The 21,163-nt window shown below is 41.0% G+C and overlaps 1 protein-coding gene across 1 annotated transcript; it reads right to left on the minus strand.

Annotated features, from left to right (window-relative positions):
• LOC144742197 (uncharacterized) lies at window positions 1-21,163 on the minus strand. The gene is made up of 10 exons (XM_078624668.1): window positions 20,818-21,163; window positions 14,308-14,415; window positions 13,730-13,897; window positions 12,988-13,182; window positions 12,436-12,583; window positions 10,928-11,041; window positions 8,750-8,908; window positions 7,749-7,937; window positions 6,629-6,756; window positions 1-2,827 (listed from the first exon to the last, which is right to left on the minus strand). The coding sequence occupies exons 2-10, from the start codon at window positions 14,413-14,415 to the stop codon at window positions 1,598-1,600; spliced, it is 2,439 nt and encodes an 812-aa protein (XP_078480794.1). The 5' UTR covers window positions 20,818-21,163; the 3' UTR covers window positions 1-1,597.

Below are 21,163 nucleotides of genomic sequence, written 5' to 3' on the forward strand. Positions count from 1 at the left end.
TTTGATGGGATTGTTTATATAAAATATGCATACAAGTAAACCTGTTTTGCAATTTTAAACTATTGAATGAGGTCATAATTATGCCATTTCATTACATCATCACGGGAGTAACACATTACCAAGGTTTTGTTTTTGAAACAAAATAGCAGGATTTAGCATTCTAATTTGTACATAAGTTTTCGTAGGAGTGTTTTATAGTTGTATTACCAGTGCTAACATTTGTGACATCACTGCTACAAGAAGACCTGGACACAATAGTAAAGTCTTACCATGTTCACATTAAACCAAGTTATGAAGGCTGTTCTTAGGATACTCATGGGATTACTTTGTCTACCCAAAGACTACTCTGAGAAAGTGACACGTGGTTTGCTGCCTAATGCACGAACTCTCATATTTGGACATGTGATGTGATTATATAAGGTTGACCCAGCCTAGCAGGTTCTCTTTATAAGGGTGCCTGCTAGGTGAAGGTGCCTCTTGGCTGCAGCGGATTAACAGCGACCGTTGATTGTCAGGGGATTGATGCTGCCACTTATAGTTCAGATATACCATATTACTCACATTGTCCTCACTGCACTGGCCCTTTGTAAATTACAGAATCGACTTTGAGATTCTTCTCATGTTTATGGCCTTGAATGAATTGCTCAAGTTTTATATTTCACTGCAAAAACTTAGATCTGCTAGTTCTGGTCTACTCATTATTCCACAGACCAGACTTTGTTCTATGGGAGATGGAGATTTTTGCAGCCAGGCTCCACGATTGTGGAATTCTCCTCCTCAGTCCATTAGCGAATCTGAGCGTTACACTTTTTAAATAATGTCTTAAAACTCACCTGTTTTTACAGGCTTTCTCCATAAATTAAGCTTCATGTAATTCACTTTTAAGCCTTGTGCGAATTGCACGGTGGATAACCGAGTCGAGTAAAAAGTTGCTCCAGTCTGAATGGAAGTTGTGATACAGCAAATTGTTTTTTTTTTGGTGATATTTTCATTGGAGGTTGCACATAACCAGGTTTACATACGACATAGTCTTGGATCTCAAAATGGTGTTTAAAATGCAATTTAATCAAAATCAGTTCTGTAGCATAATATACCTTATATATTTATTGTAAGTAGCACTTGTAGTGCTTCAGTGGAAGAAATAAAATCTGAAACAAAAGTATGAAAAACACATTGTAAGCGCATACATGTGGCATGTGTTTAAGGCACGGTGGGGCTCACAATAATTGATGTTTTCATCAATGTACACTAGAACCTGTCATGGAACTAAACTTTTAAATTCTGCAATTAAAACAAAGACAACTGAAGGACTTTGATGTGTATCATGTAATTATTTTTCTCAACCATTTTGCAGTCTCCTTTAAAAAACTGATTTGATCCAAGACCTGCAGCATATGGTATAATTCATGGTAGTTCTATCATGAGTCTCAAAAGCAGCATGCATCACTGCAGTGACTGAATCAAACCGGCATGTCAACCATCTGGCCGTACCACCTGTAAATCACCAATTGCCAACTCACTTGTTCTCAGGTCGATAAGAACATAAAAAAGTGTCCTGTATGTATATTCGTAGCTGTAAAAAATATAAAATGGGACTTTATTCTTTGACGACTGTGATGGCTTCTAGATTAACAGTGGCCTCTTCCACAACCACCAGCATGGCCGTGGTGGTGTCCATGGTTTCCTCGATCTCAGGGTCAGTCTTAATGTCCACGGCTCCCTCGTACGCCTGCCCGTCTTCATTACTGCCTTTCCCAGCAACTTCAGACTCTGTCTGGGTGGCCTCATATTGCTGTGGGGCTATGTCACCACATGCCTCGAGAGTCTCCTTGTTCCTCGGCTCCTCCTCCTCCTCCTCTTGAGTCACCGTCACAGCAGGCTCCTCCATCGTCATCAGCACAACCGGTGCTTCCTCCAAAGTAATTGGTTCCACGCCCTCAACGTTAACAGCTTCCACCCCCTTCAAAGTGACCGATTCCACACTCTCTATTACTGGTTCCATGCTCTCAATGGTGATGGATTCGATACTTTCCAGGGTGACCGATTCCACACTTTCCACGGCGACAGATTCCACACTTTCCATGGCGACAGATTCCACACTTTCCACGGCGACAGATTCCACGCTCTCTATAGTAAGTTGTTTCACATCTTCTACAGCAACTGGTTCCATGTTCTCCATCAAGACTGCATCCTGTTCCTCATTATCCTCAACAACCAGTTCCACATTTTCAGTCGACTCTGGTTTTATACTCTCCTCCAGGACTGGGTCAAGATTCTCCACAGTGACCGGTTCCACATTCTCTAAAATGTCTGCTTCCAGGCTCTCTGCAGAGTCTGCTTCTACTGTCAACACAGTAATCGATTCCACATCAACTACTGTGTCAGGTTCCACCTTCTCTACAGTAACTGGTTCCATGCTCTCCACCGTGACCGGTTCAAGATTATCAACCGGATTAGTTTCCATATCTTCCAGGGAAACTGGTTCCTCATCCTCCACCGTCACCTGCACCACATTCTGCAAGATGACCGCCTCACAGCTACTGGTAGGGATGGAATTTGAGGCAGTGGTTGGGGAAGGAGTAGCAGTAGCTACCTTGTTTGCAGTGGGTGCGCTTTCCACACCTTTTCCATTATGCACATTCGCCATGGCCTCAAGCTTGGCACGGTATGCATCTGCCTCCTGTTCTTTCTCCAACAGCTGTTGACGGAACTCCTGTGCTTTACGGTTAGCCTCCGCTAGCTGTTTCTGCAGCAGCTCTTTGTCCAGGCTTGGTTGCATGGCCCCACTGGAACCTCCATGCTCCATCTCAGCCACCTTCTTGACACTCTGCTCAAGAGATTGATGTGGGAAAGGAGAGAAAGGTCAGCATGGAACGATTCACAGAGATGCCATCACTTCAGAATAGGGTAACATTGCCCAGCACAGCCATACCAGTGGTTATAAAGTACCGGTCCATGTTCCTTCTCACACACACAGCTTATTTATTTATTATTTTAACAGGTTTAAAGACAATGAACATAGGTGAACCACCACCCCAACGTGATTTAATGAAAGGCTGAAATTTGCGGTCGTAATTTCATTCAATAGGCTGATTTTATTTGTCTGTGGTGAATGTAGCACCACTAACAGCAAGATTTGTATGAACCAAATACATGAACATATAAAAAAAATCAAATCACATTGCACGAATAATCAATCATTATTCATGACTTATGTTTGGGTCAGATCATATCAGAAGGCAATGTGTCAAACCCTCCCGCACCTGACAGCCCAATTAAATAAAATTGTCACGTGAATAAATGTGCCAATTTATTATTACTTTAGGATAGCCATAGGTTGGACAGCAAACCACAAGAGTTAACAATTTGGAAAGACTTTCAACTATCAGTTACAAACATGGTTAAGTCTGGGGCCTTAAAAGGGTGGCATAATGTCAGAAAGTCCATAACTGTTTTTTTGGCTTAGATCGCGTAAATATATAAATGTGTCGCTAAAACCCGCCACCACCCGACACAGCCAATTAATAAGGGTTGTCACATAAACAGAATATGCCAATTCGTCACTAGTACACCACACCGGTGTGTTAGAGAGCCAAGCCACAACATTTACAATCTGAGTGGTGGCGGGTTTTAACGACACATTTATATATTTACGCGATCTAACCCAAAAAAGACTTATGGATGATATTAGTCGCGAAAGCCTGTGTGTTAAATTTTTTTACAAAAAATCAGTTTGATGTTAATGTATTGAGGTTAATGCATTTGTATTCATTATACCGTGTGAAATTACAATGTGTTGTAAAATTAATATATATTTTTGGTGACATAGGTTAGTAATAGTCAACTACTTACATTAAATTATTTATGTTATGCTGTTGGCTTCAGTAGAAGTAAATACCATTTGCTACGTGTAAGCAATACAGTAAATTGTTTGTGTTTATGATAACAATCAGATTAAATGAATGAGGGTACCTACCTTACAATTAAACAGGATACTCGACCAATCAATTTTAACTTAAGACAATAGCAAATCATCAATTCCCAATAAGAAACAATATTTTATAAAACCAATGGCATCAAAACTACCTCCTCATATCTTAACTCTGAAAACTTTATTAACATCATGGAAGCTATTGTACGTAACCCTACTGAGAATGTGATTAGTTACGTGATTTTTCAAAGATTATCTAAATACATCCCACCATTGGTTGAACACTGCTTAAATATTAAATTTTTATGGGGAAATTTTCTTCTGCAAAAAAAATGAGTGGAGATGGGTTCTCTGGTCTCCTGTTATTGCTAATCTATACGTGGAAACCTATAAAACACAAGCGCTAGATTCAAGTGCACTAAAAACCTCGCATTAATTTAGATATTTGGATGTCACACCTGCTGTCTGGCCACATAGTATAAAAACACTGAATTCCTAAATTACCTAAATCTGTCCTTTAAGTTTACCATGGGAGTGCAGGGAAACCCTCCCATTCCTGGATATTCTGATTGGACACAACCCAAAATATGCACACTGACACCATCAACCACAAAACAAATTCTCCTATCAAGACACCCATACACTGGGCAAAACAGCATCTGATGATTAACGAGATTAAACATGTCAAAACGCAAAATACAATAATATATGATTAAAAGATCATTAAGTACAAAAAGCAAATAATATACTCTAAACAATGGAGTTGAAAACATACTAAATAAATAAACTCCCATATATTGCAGGAGTAACTGTTAAATTGGCGAGATTTTACGGAGAAAAAAAAAATCAGAAATATTTGGCACTGGTGCTAAAGATAAACGCTCAAAATCAACAAGTTCACCGGATGAATTGCATATATGGTAAATGCGATGTTGGCCAGACAGAGGAAAGATAGGCAAAATATTGAAAGAACAAAAAAAGGAACATCAAATAGACAAAGAAATGTGTCAGCTATGCAGAACGTGCATGCAAAAAAGGACATTCGATTGATTTTCATAATGCTATTGACCAAGACTAATTATAGAATCTGTTTAAATTAAGAGGAATGAAATATCAGTTCAACCAACCTGCCAGTTAGAGGCTGAGTGTGGCTTGGAAATTAATTAAGAAAGCACATCACAACCTCAACAAAAGTGTATTTAGAGCAAATGAAACTAACACCATATTAGTATAACACTAAGCATTTTGTATAACTAACCTATAACCAACCTGTATCGCCACAAATATTTTCACATTCACATTAGTGTAAAGTTCTCATATAAAAACATTCTATGCAACTATATTAACCTCTACTATGTATGTAGTTCGCACCGTACGAAGCCAGACGTGCTAATACACGACTTCCTGCTGCTTCCAGCTCTCTTATGGGGCATCTCGATAATATCACACGACCTAACTTAGACCCAAGGCTGGAGGGACATTTTCACAATTCTGGCAAATGGCTCATGATGCTGGCTGCAACTACTAGAAAAAGTATTCCCAACTTGTTAAATGTTGTGGATTGCTCTCCAACACAGGGGGTGCCTACCTTATTACAGACCAATTCAGACCTGATTGGTCACCCCGTGCCCTTATAAATCTCATCGTTCATCCCACAAAGTTCCACCATAAGGGCGACACAAAAAATGAAAAAAACGTTTCCCTGTAAAAGAATACGGGTACATTATATGGGTTGACATAACACTAAGCATGTATGGGTGTGCTAAAGCAATAATACATTTGCTCGTTTGTTCACGTGACTTAGGTATTTGGTTGTGTAGAGTGTATGACACACAATGGCGATATTACTAACACAATCTGACCCAAAAATCAATTAATCATATTGGTCACGAAAACCTACGTGTTGAATTCATAATAGTTTTAAACAATGACTTGATGCATTGTTACAGGCCTCAAATACACAATGTTTTTATCAATATCCACAATTTCACTGACAAAGGACTAAGGAACAACTTGTATATACTGGAATTTGATTCTGAATTCCAAAGAGTGTAAGTGGATCTGTAAAGAGTGAAAGGAATAGTTTTAAATGTCAAACAGCAATGTGGGTGAAGATGAGCTACACACAACATATTGTGTTGTAAGAATGATGGCCCCTTCATTGCCCCCATCAAAATGCGGCCTGGAAGCTCTTCCCCAATTAAGTATGTGCAATTGCTCACACACTCAAAATGGTGAAACAACCAGCATAGAGGGTGAAATGGAACACATGATTGTTGCAGAATGGCTCCCATGTAAATATACGCCCACGTATACCCAAGATGTTTATTCTCTATCTATTGCATTCACTGCAAGATTATAGCCTGGTAAATTCGTCATGAGCCTCTTATGAAGGCAATTAAAGAAGAGACCAAGCCATCTTTATTTTTCCCCAGCTGTCATAACAATGTTTTGCAAAACTGAGGTTCATAAATACTTCTATTCCAAAATAATGTGTTTACCAAACAAAGTCTAACCACTTGTGGACCTTCCGTTGAATAAATTGTACAAATAAAATTTCATATCGATAACATTATTTCAAAGCTACAAACTTTTATTTTATCAATGAGGAAAAAACTGCTTGCGTCTTTACGGTTTATCTTGTGGGATGAATGTGTAATTGTCACATGGGATGGTTTGGCTTGTTGCACTCCTTGCCTTGGAAATGCCCGCTTTGTGGTTGTTTACAGGGGCAGCGCACAATTTCTTGATCGGTGGCTCCCTCGGCTCCTCACATGGTTCGTTGGTGGTCTCCGTTGTCATGTGTCCCGCAGGGACAGCCAACACTGCAACCACCCAAGTGTGCGAGGTGTGAAGGCAGGGGTAAGGAACCATTTCCTTACTGAAGGCTGGATAGGACTTGCGAACATTGGCGGTCACACATTAAACATACAGTGGAGTCACTTTTGTAATATAAAGCCCTTGCAAAGAGGGATGTGACTGAGCATGATAAACTTATAAAGTGTTGCCACGTTCAAAATATTGGCGTCGAGTACCAAATTCGTGTCGAAGATGCTTGCAGTGACAAATAAATATTTGCAGGCCATTTTCAAGTGGCAGCCCTCATGACCATGGACCGTATAGGATGAAGTTGAGGGCCAAGCCATAGGTTCCCCACCTGAGTTAAGGTCAAAATTTTACAACATTATTGCAAGACTAGCATTTTGCCCGTCCAAGGACGGGTGTATTGCAGTAAATCTGAAACTTCCAAGCGAAAAGCAGACCGCGACGTGATATTCATTGCATGAACGCACGTGCAATTTGTAAGGGCGTGGTGACACAGACCTATTTCATTTTAAGGTTATAATTCCTTGTTCATCATGACGTCCTTTTTACTTTGAGGTCTCAATAGCGTTACGGAGATCGCATGTGAGGGTTCTGCCTTTGTAATGAGGGTTGTAAGTTGACGCCGAGGAGGGGGCGCATTGGCCCCCCATGTGGAGTGACGTCAACCGCTAATTATTATGAATAGGGGTGAGTGTTCATTTGGAGGACGTCACCTTATGATTATTAATGAGGGGGGCTGTTCGATGTGGAGTGACGTCACCTGCTCATGATTATTAATGAGGGGTGGGGGATAGTAGGTATTATACTCCAGGAAATAAATTCCCAGGTGCACTGCTTGTATTTATACACCACAAACATCCATGAAGCAATTTTTAATCCCGTGCACATTTGAGCAGTGTCATGTCCACAAGAACAAAACTACATTTTAAATATCAAAACATTCTATCTTTTGGTAATTTGCTTAATCGCATTTGTTTCATCAAGTCCTGACCTTGCTGCCCATTGTGCATAGCCAGCAGGATAGGCTGGCCCATGCTGCCTCCACTAAGCGCCGCTTGTAGGTTGCCCAGCTGAACGCCATCCGCTAGGATGGTGATGACTCGCTGGCCTCCAACCCCTGACACCTGCTGTATGGCAGCATCCACCGCATCAGTTTCGGTGGTAACCACCTCCTCTGCCACTGCAGCCACAATCAGGCATGTGCAAGCACGAAAAATACACAAACATAAGATCATTCCAAACTACCCACAAGTCTCTTACCAATCTAGTAATGTTAAAAACACTGCAAAAACAATGTAGTTACTGTACACTTCAGGTATGATTAAAATTACCTACTATAATCTACCTACTATGCCCGTGGAAATTTACACTAACGCACAAGGTCGCGCACTCCACATGCCGCACCCCTCCCCTCATTAATAACCATGAGCGGGTGACGTCACTCTACATGCCGCACCCCTCCCCAATAACCATTAGTGGGTGACGTCACTCCACATGGGGCAAACCCCCCCTCATTAATAATCATGGGCTGAACAATTTTTCTATTGAATATTTCAGATTTACTGCAATATACACCCGTCCTTGGACAGGCAAAAAAGCTAGTTTTCAATGTTTTCAATTTTTCATTTATAACACTAAATCCTTCACAATGCATGAACGATAAATATATTCAGGTATTACTGCACTGCACATTTGCCTAATTTTCGTACCCAAATAAGACATGCCTTTTTGAATTTACCAATCTTCACAATTCCAAGGCAAATTAAGCCAATACCTGTTTCACACACCTGATGATTTGTAAACACAACCTGCGCCATGGTGGGTTGACTGAAGTTTAAGCTCCTATCTAAATCCATCCCTTAATGGCTTTTTTTGACATGCAGTAAACACCATTCTTATTTTTATGCTATGCATCTGTGCTTGCAAACATATGGTACATCCAAAATTGTTCAATACTTAATTGAGGAACAAACGAGCCTGTGCCGCACTTACCCACTCCCTGCTGCTTGTTGCCCCAATTAAGCGAGAGCTTCCCACCTTCACTGACTGTGAAGGTAGAGGTGCACCCATCTGTGCCTACAGTCTGAGCCTGCGAGGCCACCAGGCCCTGGGATTCCAGCCACGTCCAAGTCTCCTGTGCCGATGACACCACTGCAGGAAGGTAGGAGTGGTAGAGAGGTGTTGGGGAAAAGGGGAGGAGCAGGCAGTGGAATGCATGTTTATGATAAACAATAGTGATTATAGCACCCACTTCATTGGCTAGGTGATGTAATGTGAGTATTTAACCACCTCACAGTCCCAGGCTAACTGACAAAAGATGAAAATTGATTGACAATGAAGACTGGTCATTGTAGCAACACAAGTGTATTATTTTATGTTATATCAATAATATTATCATTTTGCTATTCAATATTTGGGTGTTGAACCACACTGGGCTCAGCTGTGATCATGTGTTTTTTTACATCATTTATTTACAAATAAAAGCTTCATTCAAGTTTAATGAAACTTAAGAGGTGGCTGCATTGAACTTTTTACCAATTCCTTTTCAATAACAATACTTCCACTTGTAATGCCCACACTATTCACTCACTTTCCAGAGAGAACAACTCGAAGGGACGAGGAACCGCACACAGGCAGGAAGGCAGCCTAGTGGGCAGCCAGCACCAACAATTGCCCAAGCTCTGCGGTTCTCCATATATCTAGGTGTTATCATTCTACATTTGAAGTTTTCGTGACTGCAAGGATCTTTTGGTAAAGTCACGTAGGTAAAGAAAATAATAAACACAAATAAAATAAAAATATTTTATTTTAATTTAAGAAAATTATAAATAAAAAGAAAATATATTTTATTTTAATTGTATTTATTATTAGTTTTCTTTACCTACGTGACTTTACCGAAAGAACCAAGCGTTAGGTGTTATCAGTCAATTAATAAGTATTTAGATGTGGGATGAAACCAGAGCATGCAGAGAAAACCCACGTGTGTTGGGGGGGGGCAACACAATCCAATACAGACTGAACAGGCGTGGTGGACATTGCTGCACTACTTTTTAATGGCAAGCCCGGGTATAGCACTGATATCCACGGGATGGGTGTTTCACAACATGTATGTGATCCACTAACCCTTTCCTACACAGTTTTAGATTACAGACATGCACTTCCACTGCCCGTACAATGGTGAGAGTGGAAACTGGAAGTGAAAACACCCAAAGTTCTGCACAGACAGGTTAAGAACTATCTTCTACTGGCCACCTCACAAGCGAGCAGGTTTGAGTCACAACTTCAAATGATCCACTAACTATTGTCTAGAAATTTCTGCGCTACACGCATGTGCCACCTCATCAATGTCATGTATGCACACTTTACAGCATATACAGTTTTTCGTTGAAAAGTATGGTTTAAAACAAGGTTAATGCCTTAAAATGGGCTTTGCAGGCATATGCTTTTGCAATCTGTCTCTGTAATGCTAACCCTGCTTCAGCTTTCGTCAACTACTATGACATACACAAACCAATTAGCTTTGGTCAATAAGAAATTCAAAAACAACAAAGCAACCGTTCTTGAAGGAGCATATTTATGCGGGTACTTAGATAAAGCAACCCCATTGATAAAAATACGCAAATGTCAAGTGGATTTCTTTTGAACAAAGAAAACACCACTTTCAAAGAACACCCACATGACCTATGCAATCAACCTATCTGAATCATAGGTTGCTGCATTAGTAACAAAGGTGAAAATACTGTAATTGTATTTCTTAAACCCCATTTGTTTTGTGGCAAATGGGCTGAGAAAGGCCTGCATAATGCATGCTGCGGAAGTCACAATGACGCACAATTTTGCGCAAAACATCTTTTAGCTTTCTGGTAAGTAGCTAAGTGCTCAAACTACAGCACCACCACACCCCATAAAAATAATGCAGCCACTTTAGTACAAACTAAATGCGTTAACAGTAAGAAAGTTGTACATAGCCCACACACACATGACGACATGACTGTGTGGATTATATTTATTTTCAAAAAATTCACAATTTTTTTTATTCTGATGCTGACATGTACACTACAAATAATGACAATATTTGATGCATAAGGTGTTTAATAACTACAAGGTAAATAAAGAGTGAGGAGCACAATTTCAATATGTGTGGGACACGCAGGTGTTGACATGCTGTACCAGTTGTGTTGGGAGAACTTGTAAGCGGTGCGGAGGCCTCAGCTAGAGCTGCCAGTGTGGCCAGCACCGATGTAGATGAGCTGCTGAACTGTACACTCTGGGATGAGCTTTCAGCTGAACCATGCATAGAAACACACAACGTTAAAACAATCCATTATCTAGTCCCAACAACAGCATTTGTTTTCATGTGATCATTTTATTTATGTTTTTGCAATTAGCCAGGGTCAAATGACTGATCAAGTGCCTGAAGGCCTGTGGAGTTGCAATGATCCATACGCATGCAAAATTAATATGAAGTGTATGTATGTATGTATGTTGAACTTCTTTCACACCGTACGTAGCCAACCATGCTAATCGGAGATGCGGGAATCGGTGTTCTAGATAGGTCAAGAAATGTACGGCTCTTTATCATGCCCAAATAAAATTATTTCATTCATCATCAATTGTCTTTCCACTGCCAAATAAAGGCTTCCCCAAAGTTTCACTATCCCTCAATGCAAGAAACCCATCGCACTCCTCCCCAAGATCTGATCTAATCTCTGCAGCGGTTGTCTTTTCAGGCACATTTCATCCTTTGGATGAAATTTCATCACCAGTCTTTGCCCATCATCCTTCTAATGTGGCTTGGCAAAGCACACAAATCTATCCTAAACATAAATGACACCTGATTTGCATTTGTTCACCGATCCATGTGCTACTCCTTTCGTCTATGTAATTCTAAGAATATATATCTCAATGCTATTTTGCACACTTCAGCTGATGCTCCAGCTTTCAATCAGTGCAAACTGCCCAGTGATGATACATTGACAAGTATAAGCAACTTACTTTCCAGGTCACAAAAATAACACTACAAAAATCTCTGGGTAACCTTAGCCACAATCCCTTGGTGGTTCCTCTTCAAATACTGCAATAAGTTGTATTGCTTTAATCTGAAGTACATTTGAAAAAACTAGATTTATACACATTACCCATGATTTCTACCAAAACAGCCTGTAATTACTCGGTCCTTCAAAAATAGAACAGAAATGCTAAGTGTGACGAGAAAGGAGTTACACTAGCCTGCGTCAACTAGTGATTTACACTGCCTGTTTGCTTCCAAATCAGTTTGTCGATATATTTTTCGATTCCACAGCAATGCAGGAAAACTTAGCATAACCAATGCTGTGCTATTTGCTGAAAATTGAAAGACTGCATGAGAACGTTCACATGAGTGTCATTGTGTTATAATATCAGAACTCGTATACATCAAGTATTCACATCAACAACCAAAAATACAATTATGGTCCATCTTCCCTTTCTATTACTGTTACACACACCTCCCTCTGGCATGAGAAATATGTTAAAGACATTGATGGATGTAGAAACAGATTCAGCAAGGATGGCAATTTTACTGAAATGTAACCCAGATACATCTTCACAACCCTACCAGCCACCTAGTGCGGACGTAACCAACCTTATCCATTGTCCATTGCACAGTTAAGCGAGTGATGATCTACTAAAATACTTACTGGCTGCTTTGGTGTTGGATGCAGACACAAGGCCTGCTATGTTCATCATCCCGCTGGGGCTGAAGATGATTTGTGGGGATGACACGGGAATGCCCATGCTGCCAGCACGCTCTAGTGGATTTGTATTCACTTGGTTGGCCATGGCCTCCTGCACAGAGAACACTAGTTACTTTGCAGCAGTTGATTTTGGCAAGTTGTTGCAGTAATTGAAAAGCGGCAAAGAAAATTGAACCGTTGCCTTCTGGACAATTCATCACCCAACATATTCCAGCCACGTGTAACACAAAAAAATAGACACTTAGTTACATGGCTGAAATTGCCTGATCACCACACCAAGCTCTGAGTAGCCCAGCCCCCCCACACAAATCATATTGAATTTGAGCGAGAAACCGTATCGCCCAGCTCTGTTTAGCAAGAAATTCACTACAACAGGCAAATATATGTATATATCTGATGAAGACATTTTTATTTCGAGACAAACAACATTCAACAAACATTTAAACTGCAAAAACCTGAAATTCTTATGTACTTTGGTAGATGAAAGCGCCTGACCTGCAGGATGGATAGAAGGTTGGCGTGCCCCCGGTCAGCGGCGATGTCAAGTGCTGTCTTGTCGAATTTGCTCAGTGTGTGCGTGTCAGCAGCTCCGCGCACTAGCGCCTCCACGACGGCACGATGGCCATGCTCCGCAGCCCAGTGAAGCGCCGTCATCTTCAGCATGTCCTTTGCATTCACCTCCGCCCCATTCTGGAAAGCAAGGATGGGTGTTGGGCTGGGTAGTCAGGTAGCGGTCATGGCTTTTGTGTTTTGAGAATAAAAGGGGCAGCAATGCAAAATTGCATTTGCTGTATGCCAAATTAAAATAGAATTAAGATGTTGTAATTGTGGTTTTACACTTAAAAAGGTCTGTGGAGGCTGATTGTTGCTGACAAAGGTGATAGTGTGGACATTGCATAGGGTGAGTCAAGGCAATGTAAAAATAATTGGAAATTAAAGTGCTCAAAAAGAAAAAGTTACAGGAAATTGTTCTGCTCTTCGAGTATAATGGACTTTTTTTGTATAGGTGTACGTTTCCTTACTACGAAAAGCTGCACACCCATATACTATTCCATCCCAACATTGTATTTTCAGATTCATAAATCACAAGGTGGCTAATCAGACTTAAATTGTAGAGGAATACCATTTTTTTTTATTCAATGTCATTTTCTGTTCCGATGAAGAAGAGATAAATGTGTCATTAACAGAGGTGATCATTTATGGTTTTGACCATTACTCGGGATAACTTTAAAAGCACCTTGATGAGCAGCTCAACGATGTTAACGTGGCCCTCCGAGGCAGCCATATGCAGTGGTGTCTTGTCCACCTTGGTGCGGGCATCACGGCTCACACCGGCACGCAGCAGCACCTCCGCCGTTGTGTAGTGTCCATACTGTGCCGCCAGGTGCAATGGCGATGTGCCCAACTGAAAAAAAATTAATTTGACATGATGAATTTCTCTGCTTGCTTTATGGATTATGGTATACTTTAACAGCTATGAGAAAACCAAAATAGTTTATTTGAAAACTGATGACACCAGAAAGACTGTTAGATTCTATGATTATAGTAATAATGATTGAGTTGGGGATATATATCTCAGGTGAATATTTAAAAAATCCACTCTGTAATTCAAATGATATGTGGATTGGTAAACATTATTTTTTTATTCATTTTCCAACTTAACCATGTTGTCGCATGATCAGTTTTGTGTATGTGCCTTTATGACACAAATGAAAAATTATATCAACAATGATGATGAATAAAACCACAAATCCTGAGAGATGAAACTATAAATCTATTTTACGAATAAAAGTGATGCAGAGATGCGACACCAACCCAGTCAGTAGTGAATGGCGCGCCATTTGTCATGAGGGAACGGACTTCATCGTCCTCCCCATTCCGTGCCGCCATGAGCAGGCGCTTGCCCAAGTCCACCAGCGACATCTGCGTTCAATCAGCATAATACAGGTCACCAATCAGCAAACGTTTATAAGTCACTACACACTCCATTATTGTTGCACAAATGACGCATCTTAATTGGTACACATGCCAGGATTTTATGAAAAGCTGAAAAAATTGTACCATGAAACCGGCCATAACACTAATGAGATGTTGGAAAGTGGGCTGGTCTGAAAAACAATCTTAAATCATTTTAACACACTTCTGTCCCATCCACTCAAGTTTCAGGAATTTAATATCAGAGAATACAACAGTAAACATTGTGTAACATTTTTTATTATTACCATACATTAGTTGACTTACAATTATGTATGCGTGATACAAAATAATAATCCAGGTTTGAAAATACAATAAAAGCCCAATATAATATAGTTCATTACACCGTCAGCAAAGTTCCGAATTTATTTTGTTACTTTATGTACGCAAGGAAACGTGGCAAATCGTACAAGTGTGTGCACCTGCATACACACGCGTGCTTTGGAAAGATGGTTCCATCAAGCACTCGCGTTCAATCCACGCACAATACTTACAAGGGATTGGCCGAATATCTCAATTTAGGCTTTCCTGAAAACTCAACTCTTACTACATGTTGAATGTTTGAAAGGACAGCAGCAATCACATGAGTAATAATAATCGAAGCGTTGTTGTATTATACGCCTGCAGAGGGCAGCAGAGCCAGCATTTCACTTGTAAATTTGAGTACTATACCGATAAACTGTACAACATATCTAATGTCTTATTATTTGGTTCTTTCGGTAAAGTCACGTATATAGATAAAATAATAAATTAAATAATAGCATACTACGACGTTTCGATTGCAACACAAGCAATCATCATGTGTTGCAATCGAAACGTCGTAATATGCTATTATTTAATTTATTATTTTATCTTTATACGTGACTTTACCGAAAGAACCAAAGAATAATTCCTGCAGTCACGAAAGCTCCAAATTAAGATATCTAATGTCATTTTTTTCAACTACAGGTATGTAAATTACAAGTTGGTGACAAGGACGGGCTATTGGCACTTTAAATGGCTCTACACCATAAAGATACTTGTGCAATTCAGCAACTTTCTAGAGTTATCAATTATAACACGAGTAGCCGATAACGTGGATGTTATTCAGCGCCGCATTATATCAGGCTTTACTGCAATAGTGTTAATATTTGTTGCTAAAAAGAGGCATTATTCAGCAGTGGCAAGGAAACATCAAATGTTATGCTGACCCCAAACCTGGACTGAAACACATCAGTGTCTATAGTAAGAAATTACCCACATCTGCTTATTAAAACCGGCAGATAATGAAACGAAAATCCTATTTGCTTGGGCAGGGATTTCTACGAGATAAATTGTATGCTGTGTAACTACAGGAAGACATTTATATTTTGTTTGGCCTGGGAGCACCCTGAATGATTACGGACAGTTATATCCTCTGGGTGACCACCAGGCCATGAGGTCTGGAAGGCTACCGCAACTATCTCACAAACCTCAACACAGCCAGTGCAGAGAAATAAATGTAGTGCCCTCCTGGCATTATATAGGTGGATGTTGGGTGGCCGTCCAGAAAAGAATGCACAGACTGATGGTCAACCACCTGCCAGTAATGAAATGGGTGTTGTAACGGCCCATTAAAATGCATATTTATAGTAACGGCCCATTAAAATGCATATTTATAGTAACGGCCCATTAAAATGCATATTTATTAAAGAATAACATCTTACATAATGCATACATTCACTGTTTGGACATTCACACTGCAACATAAATATAACACGTGGCTTAAGTAATGTTGACTTAAAGCTTGCAGGTTACTGAAAGACCCAAAGAATATAAAGTTTTTTTTTTGTAAAAGTGCAATCTACAATTCCTTCATAGGAAACTTTGTCATTTGTTAAAATAAACATGACCTCTTGTGAAAATTCAAAAGAAGGCACCCACTTGTGAGAGATGATAAGTGGTAAAATGTAAAATAATTAAAGGAACACCAACAAATTTGGTACATGAAAGGTGAAGGCCAGCTCCAAATAGTGATTACACCACTACAGATGGTCTCATTTTCACGGACGATTCTCACACTTATGATACTTTCAAGTTTAGCATATGCAGAAGCTCACCATCTCATCATAAGCAATTTACCAATAAATTCCGTGTTGATTAGAAACTTGGCCAAGGTCTAACCTAACATGGCTAGGAATTTAATTGGGTACCTTTGGATTCAATGCAGCTTTCCAGGCCCAACATGATTAAAATGTAATAAATAAATCAAGCAGATTTTTTTTACGGCTGCAATTACCTATGTGGCTGTTGAGAACTTGTTAAATAACGCAATTTATTTTACAATCTGGGCAAATGTGTATATGATTTAAATCAACTGTAAATAGCACTCCACCATCTGTTGATTCATTCAATTAAAAGAATGTCCACTAATGAAATAAACCATATTTCTTACTGGCGCCAGTCTAGTCAATGCAGCTGTCTCTTTGTACCAAAGTAACAATTACATCTTACAAAGAACTGATTTGGTGCAGTTATGCATTGGGTAATACACTGCGCTGTGAGATGAGATACCCGAGTTCGTTTCCAACCATGGCTAAAATCCATGGCAAATAAGATTTCAACTGGTCATAGGACCACTCCCGGGACCCCCAACATAAGCTGTACTGATTAGCATGGCGAACTGTAGAAACACCCCCACAATGCATACCTGTCAACCCCGTATCAGTGGCTACCTTATTTCAGACAAATTCAGACTATATTGGCCAACCCGTGCCCTTATAAATCTCAACGTTCACCCTACAAAGTATCATCACAAGGGAGAAACACAAAGACAACATTTGTGTGTTGCCCGTATTGAAACGGCTGTAGCCGTATGGACCTGAAAACTCAATTTCCCTGTACAAAAATACGGGTAAACCGTACGGGTTGACAGGTATGACAATGGACGCAGAATGACGAATTCTTCCGGCAATTGATTGACAAAGGCCTGTGAATTCTACATGTACTATACAGCATAAGCCAAGTTACCAGGCAAAAAAAGTTAACAAATTGCATTAAAAACACCACTAAAGTATAAAAAATACTGCCATAACCCTGGTTTGTTTTAACTTTCAAAAAAATCGCTAACAAGGATAATAGCTAAATGTGTAAACGATGTCGGTAATGCTTTTTTACTGTACATTTTTTTTACTAAAACCAGCATTCCACATCGCCACATTTTTTGTGTCTGGAACCCAAGGCTCATAAAAATAAGAGAAAAAAGCCAACGGCAAAGACTGGAATCTGTCCAAGTGAAATCAAGCACACAGCCCTTACAGCATTTTTCTCAATGTTCCATATTTTCGTTAGCCATGTCTTGTAAGGGGCCATCCATTTAGTACGTACGCATGGAGGGGGGAGGTGAACCCAAATGCGTAAGCTTGCGTATGGAAAGGTCTACTGACAGTGTACGTACACATAGCAAACGGGGGGGGGGGGTGAAGCATCGATAATATTAATGCAGCCGGCGGTGGACCATCTGTTTGCTTAAACACGTTAATATTATTAATCATTAATCGTTTCTGCGTGGATTAAATATCGGCCGTTCTATAGGATTCGGGGGGGGGGGGGTAAAAGTCCGCGTGCGTACAGGAAGGGGGGGGTCAAGTTGACAGATGTTTGTGTACGTACTAAATGGATGGCCCCTAATGCAAATGTGAGTGGCCCTGACAACGTTACAAGAACAAAGTTCCTATTCTTATTATCAGAGGTGGGACAAAGTCATTGTTATGCAAGTCCAAGTCGAGTCGCAAGTCATCAAAATCATGACTCGAGTCTGACTCGAGTCCAAGTCACATGACTCGAGTCCACATCTCATAGGTGGGACAAAGTCATTGTTATGCAAGTCCAAGTCGAGTCGCAAGTCATCAAATTCATGACTCGAGTCTGACTCGAGTCCAAGTCACATGACTCGAGTCCACACCTCTGCTTATTATCGCTCCTTATTTGTCTAACCTGCCACCCTTTTGTACCACTATAAAATGTTATTAAAAACACCACTGTCTTCGCTGCCGAACTAGGTTAAAGTGTTGGCTGTCTTGATTTATGCTTGTAAATCAAAGGCAACAGTTTATATTAAATCCCCTAACACCACACAATTTTAATGAAATACGTAGATAAAAAAAACATGTTAATTACACGTAAAACAATGCATTGATTACAGCATGCGGTGAGTCTTGCCCGAGATTTTTTTCTCATTCGTCAGAGGTCGAAAAATTGTTACATATTATTACAATATAATAACTTCAGCACCAAATCTAAACTGACATATTCTTAGGTTTTTTCGGTAAAGTCACGTAGGTAATTTTTTTTAATGAAAGTAAAACAAAAAAATCACGGCGTTTTTTTATTTTACTTTAATTAATTTTTATTTTTTTACCTACCTACATGACTTTACCGAAAAAAACCTAAGAATATGAATCCTTGCAGTCACAAAAGCTTCAAATCTAGAATCTAATCTGACAGTTAATTTGTGTAGCCATTGGTGACAGGGCTGACACTGACGAGTCGCCAAAACTTAATAACCCAGCTGAATCAGGGTTGGGCAGCTGAAACCTGCATTGGAACAGGGGTGGAATTTGCTCAGCGTGATGAATTCTTCAGCCACCACCTCGTGTGAAATTCGATCTAACTTACTCTTTGGTTCTTTCGGTAAAGTCACGTAGGTATAAAATAAATTAAATCACGACGTTTCGGGCGCAACACAAGCGTCCGTCATCAGGTGGGACAACCACAGCAAGAAACAATTGAAGTGGGCACTTAAGTAAACTTGAGCAATTGTTTCTTGCTGTGGTTGTCCCAACTGATGACGGACGCTTGTGTTGCGCCCGAAACGTCGTGACTTAATTTATTTTATACCAAAGTGACTTTACCGAAAGAACCAGAGTATGGATCCCTGCAGTCACGAAAACTTCAAATCTCGATCTAACTTGCCGATTGGTCACGTGTCGAGTGAAGGGCCCCCCCCCACCCCTCCCTCCGCCCCCCCACTCCTCCCTCCGCCCCCCCACCCCTCCCTCCGCCCCCCCCCACCCCTCCCTCCGCCCCCCCACCCCTCCCTCCGCCCCCCCACCCCTCCCTCCGCCCCCCCACCCCTCCCTCCGCCCCCCCACCCCTCCCACCCAGCCGAGCATCTGGCCTGCGTCACGTGAAGCCTCGGTGTTTCCTTAATGGAGGCCCGACTCCTCTGCCCGCCAGCTCCACCAGCACAGACCGAGGCTCGACCCACCCGCTAGGCCTTGCCTACCCACACACCCCCCTCCCCGCCCATATCTTTCTGTGAATTATCGCCAATGTCGTGTATTTTGTCCCCCAACTTAATTGTAACAGTAATAGAGATAATAAAATATTTAAATAAACACATTATGATTTATACAATTGGTGACGACGCTTCGTAGGTACGCCTGTCAGCAGGCCTTTAATTTACTTGACTGGAACCAGTTGACATCTTTACACACGAAAATATAAGCTTTTTTTTTACTAAATCAACTTAAGTAAACTATATCCATGTAGTGGGTTTATACATTGCAACATTTTGAAAATGAGTAAAGTGAATTTCCAATATAAGATTGCTTAATTTATAAAAAGGCCCTATACTAGGGTGGGCACTTCTGCACGTGGTTCATAGAACTTGTGAAATCTTCACGGGGGGAAATCTTAAATAACTTGAGTGGTGACATGCTCGTGATGTAAATCCACTGCTGGATGAATCCCCCCTCCCCCCGCCACTAGTTGAAGACCACAAAGCTTCCGTCTTAAGACGTTTTCATATTTACATGATGGGTAAATACAAAAATAATAGCACGCGCGAGTTGGGAGTCCAACAATCATCGAAGCAGCAGTGACTGCCGGTGTGGATCGGCGGCCCCTCATCTCTCCCCGGGTCTCTCTCTCATCGTGTGCATCTCTAATTATGCATCTCTACCCCCGCCTCCTCTGCCACCACCATCCCCCACCCTACGCGAATGTTGTCCGCTCTCTCGCTCGCGCTCTCCCCTTGATGAGCCTTTGTGCCTTTTCCGGGGGAAGTCGACAGATTTCTCGCCCCGCAGTTTAAGAAGAAGAAAAAAGCGGGCGACTTCCACATCCGGTGAGAGAGCGAGCGACCATGACCTGGAATAACTTCGCCTCCTCCTCCTCGACGACGACAACAGCCGCGAGCGAGAGGGCCCCCCCGCCCCAGCACGGCTCTTTCATTCCCGCTAACTCCTCGAGACGACGATGTCTTTTACCCCCTTACCCCCCCCGCCGCCGGCTTCGTCTCGATGCTTTCCCGCCTTCGCCTCGCACCCATCGCCCTCTCCTCCAGCGGGGTTCGTTTTCCCGCCAGCATCGATTTTTATTTACCCTTACCTTCGCGAAGCGGTGGTGGCCACTGTGAAGAAGACGACGACGCCTTGTGTTACTCCCCCCTTCCCCGTTAAATGTATTATACCCACGCTGTTAAGTTTTGTTATAAATGTCCACAAAAAAATCCTTGACGGCTTTTGTTGTCTTGCGTTCGATGCGTTATAATCCGTTAGCGTCTACGCCTTTACAATCCAACCCCGCTTCTAGTTTTACCGAAGTAAAACCGCAGTCGTTTTCAACATATACGCGTTAATGTTTTCCCCTTTTTTAATGTTTAAAGACGAATAAGAATAAAAAAATCGAGAGACTTCGTCCGGAAGAGATTCCACCGGAAGCACATGGCGGCTGT

Source organism: Lampetra planeri, chromosome 3 (genome assembly GCF_965212315.1).
Source record: "Lampetra planeri chromosome 3, kcLamPlan1.2.h2, whole genome shotgun sequence".
NCBI lineage: Eukaryota > Metazoa > Chordata > Hyperoartia > Petromyzontiformes > Petromyzontidae > Lampetra > Lampetra planeri.

Coding starts and splice junctions, on each gene's coding strand:
- LOC144742197 (XM_078624668.1), bottom strand. CDS start 14,415: ATGTCGCTGGTGGACTTGGGCAAGCGCCTGCTCATGGCGGCACGGAAT. Junction 11,042..12,435: donor ATCCAACACCAAAGCAGCCA/GTAAGTATTTTA, acceptor TGCATGGTTCAG/CTGAAAGCTCATCCCAGAGT. Junction 8,909..10,927: donor AAGTTCTCCCAACACAACTG/GTACAGCATGTC, acceptor ACCTTCCTGCAG/TGGTGTCATCGGCACAGGAG.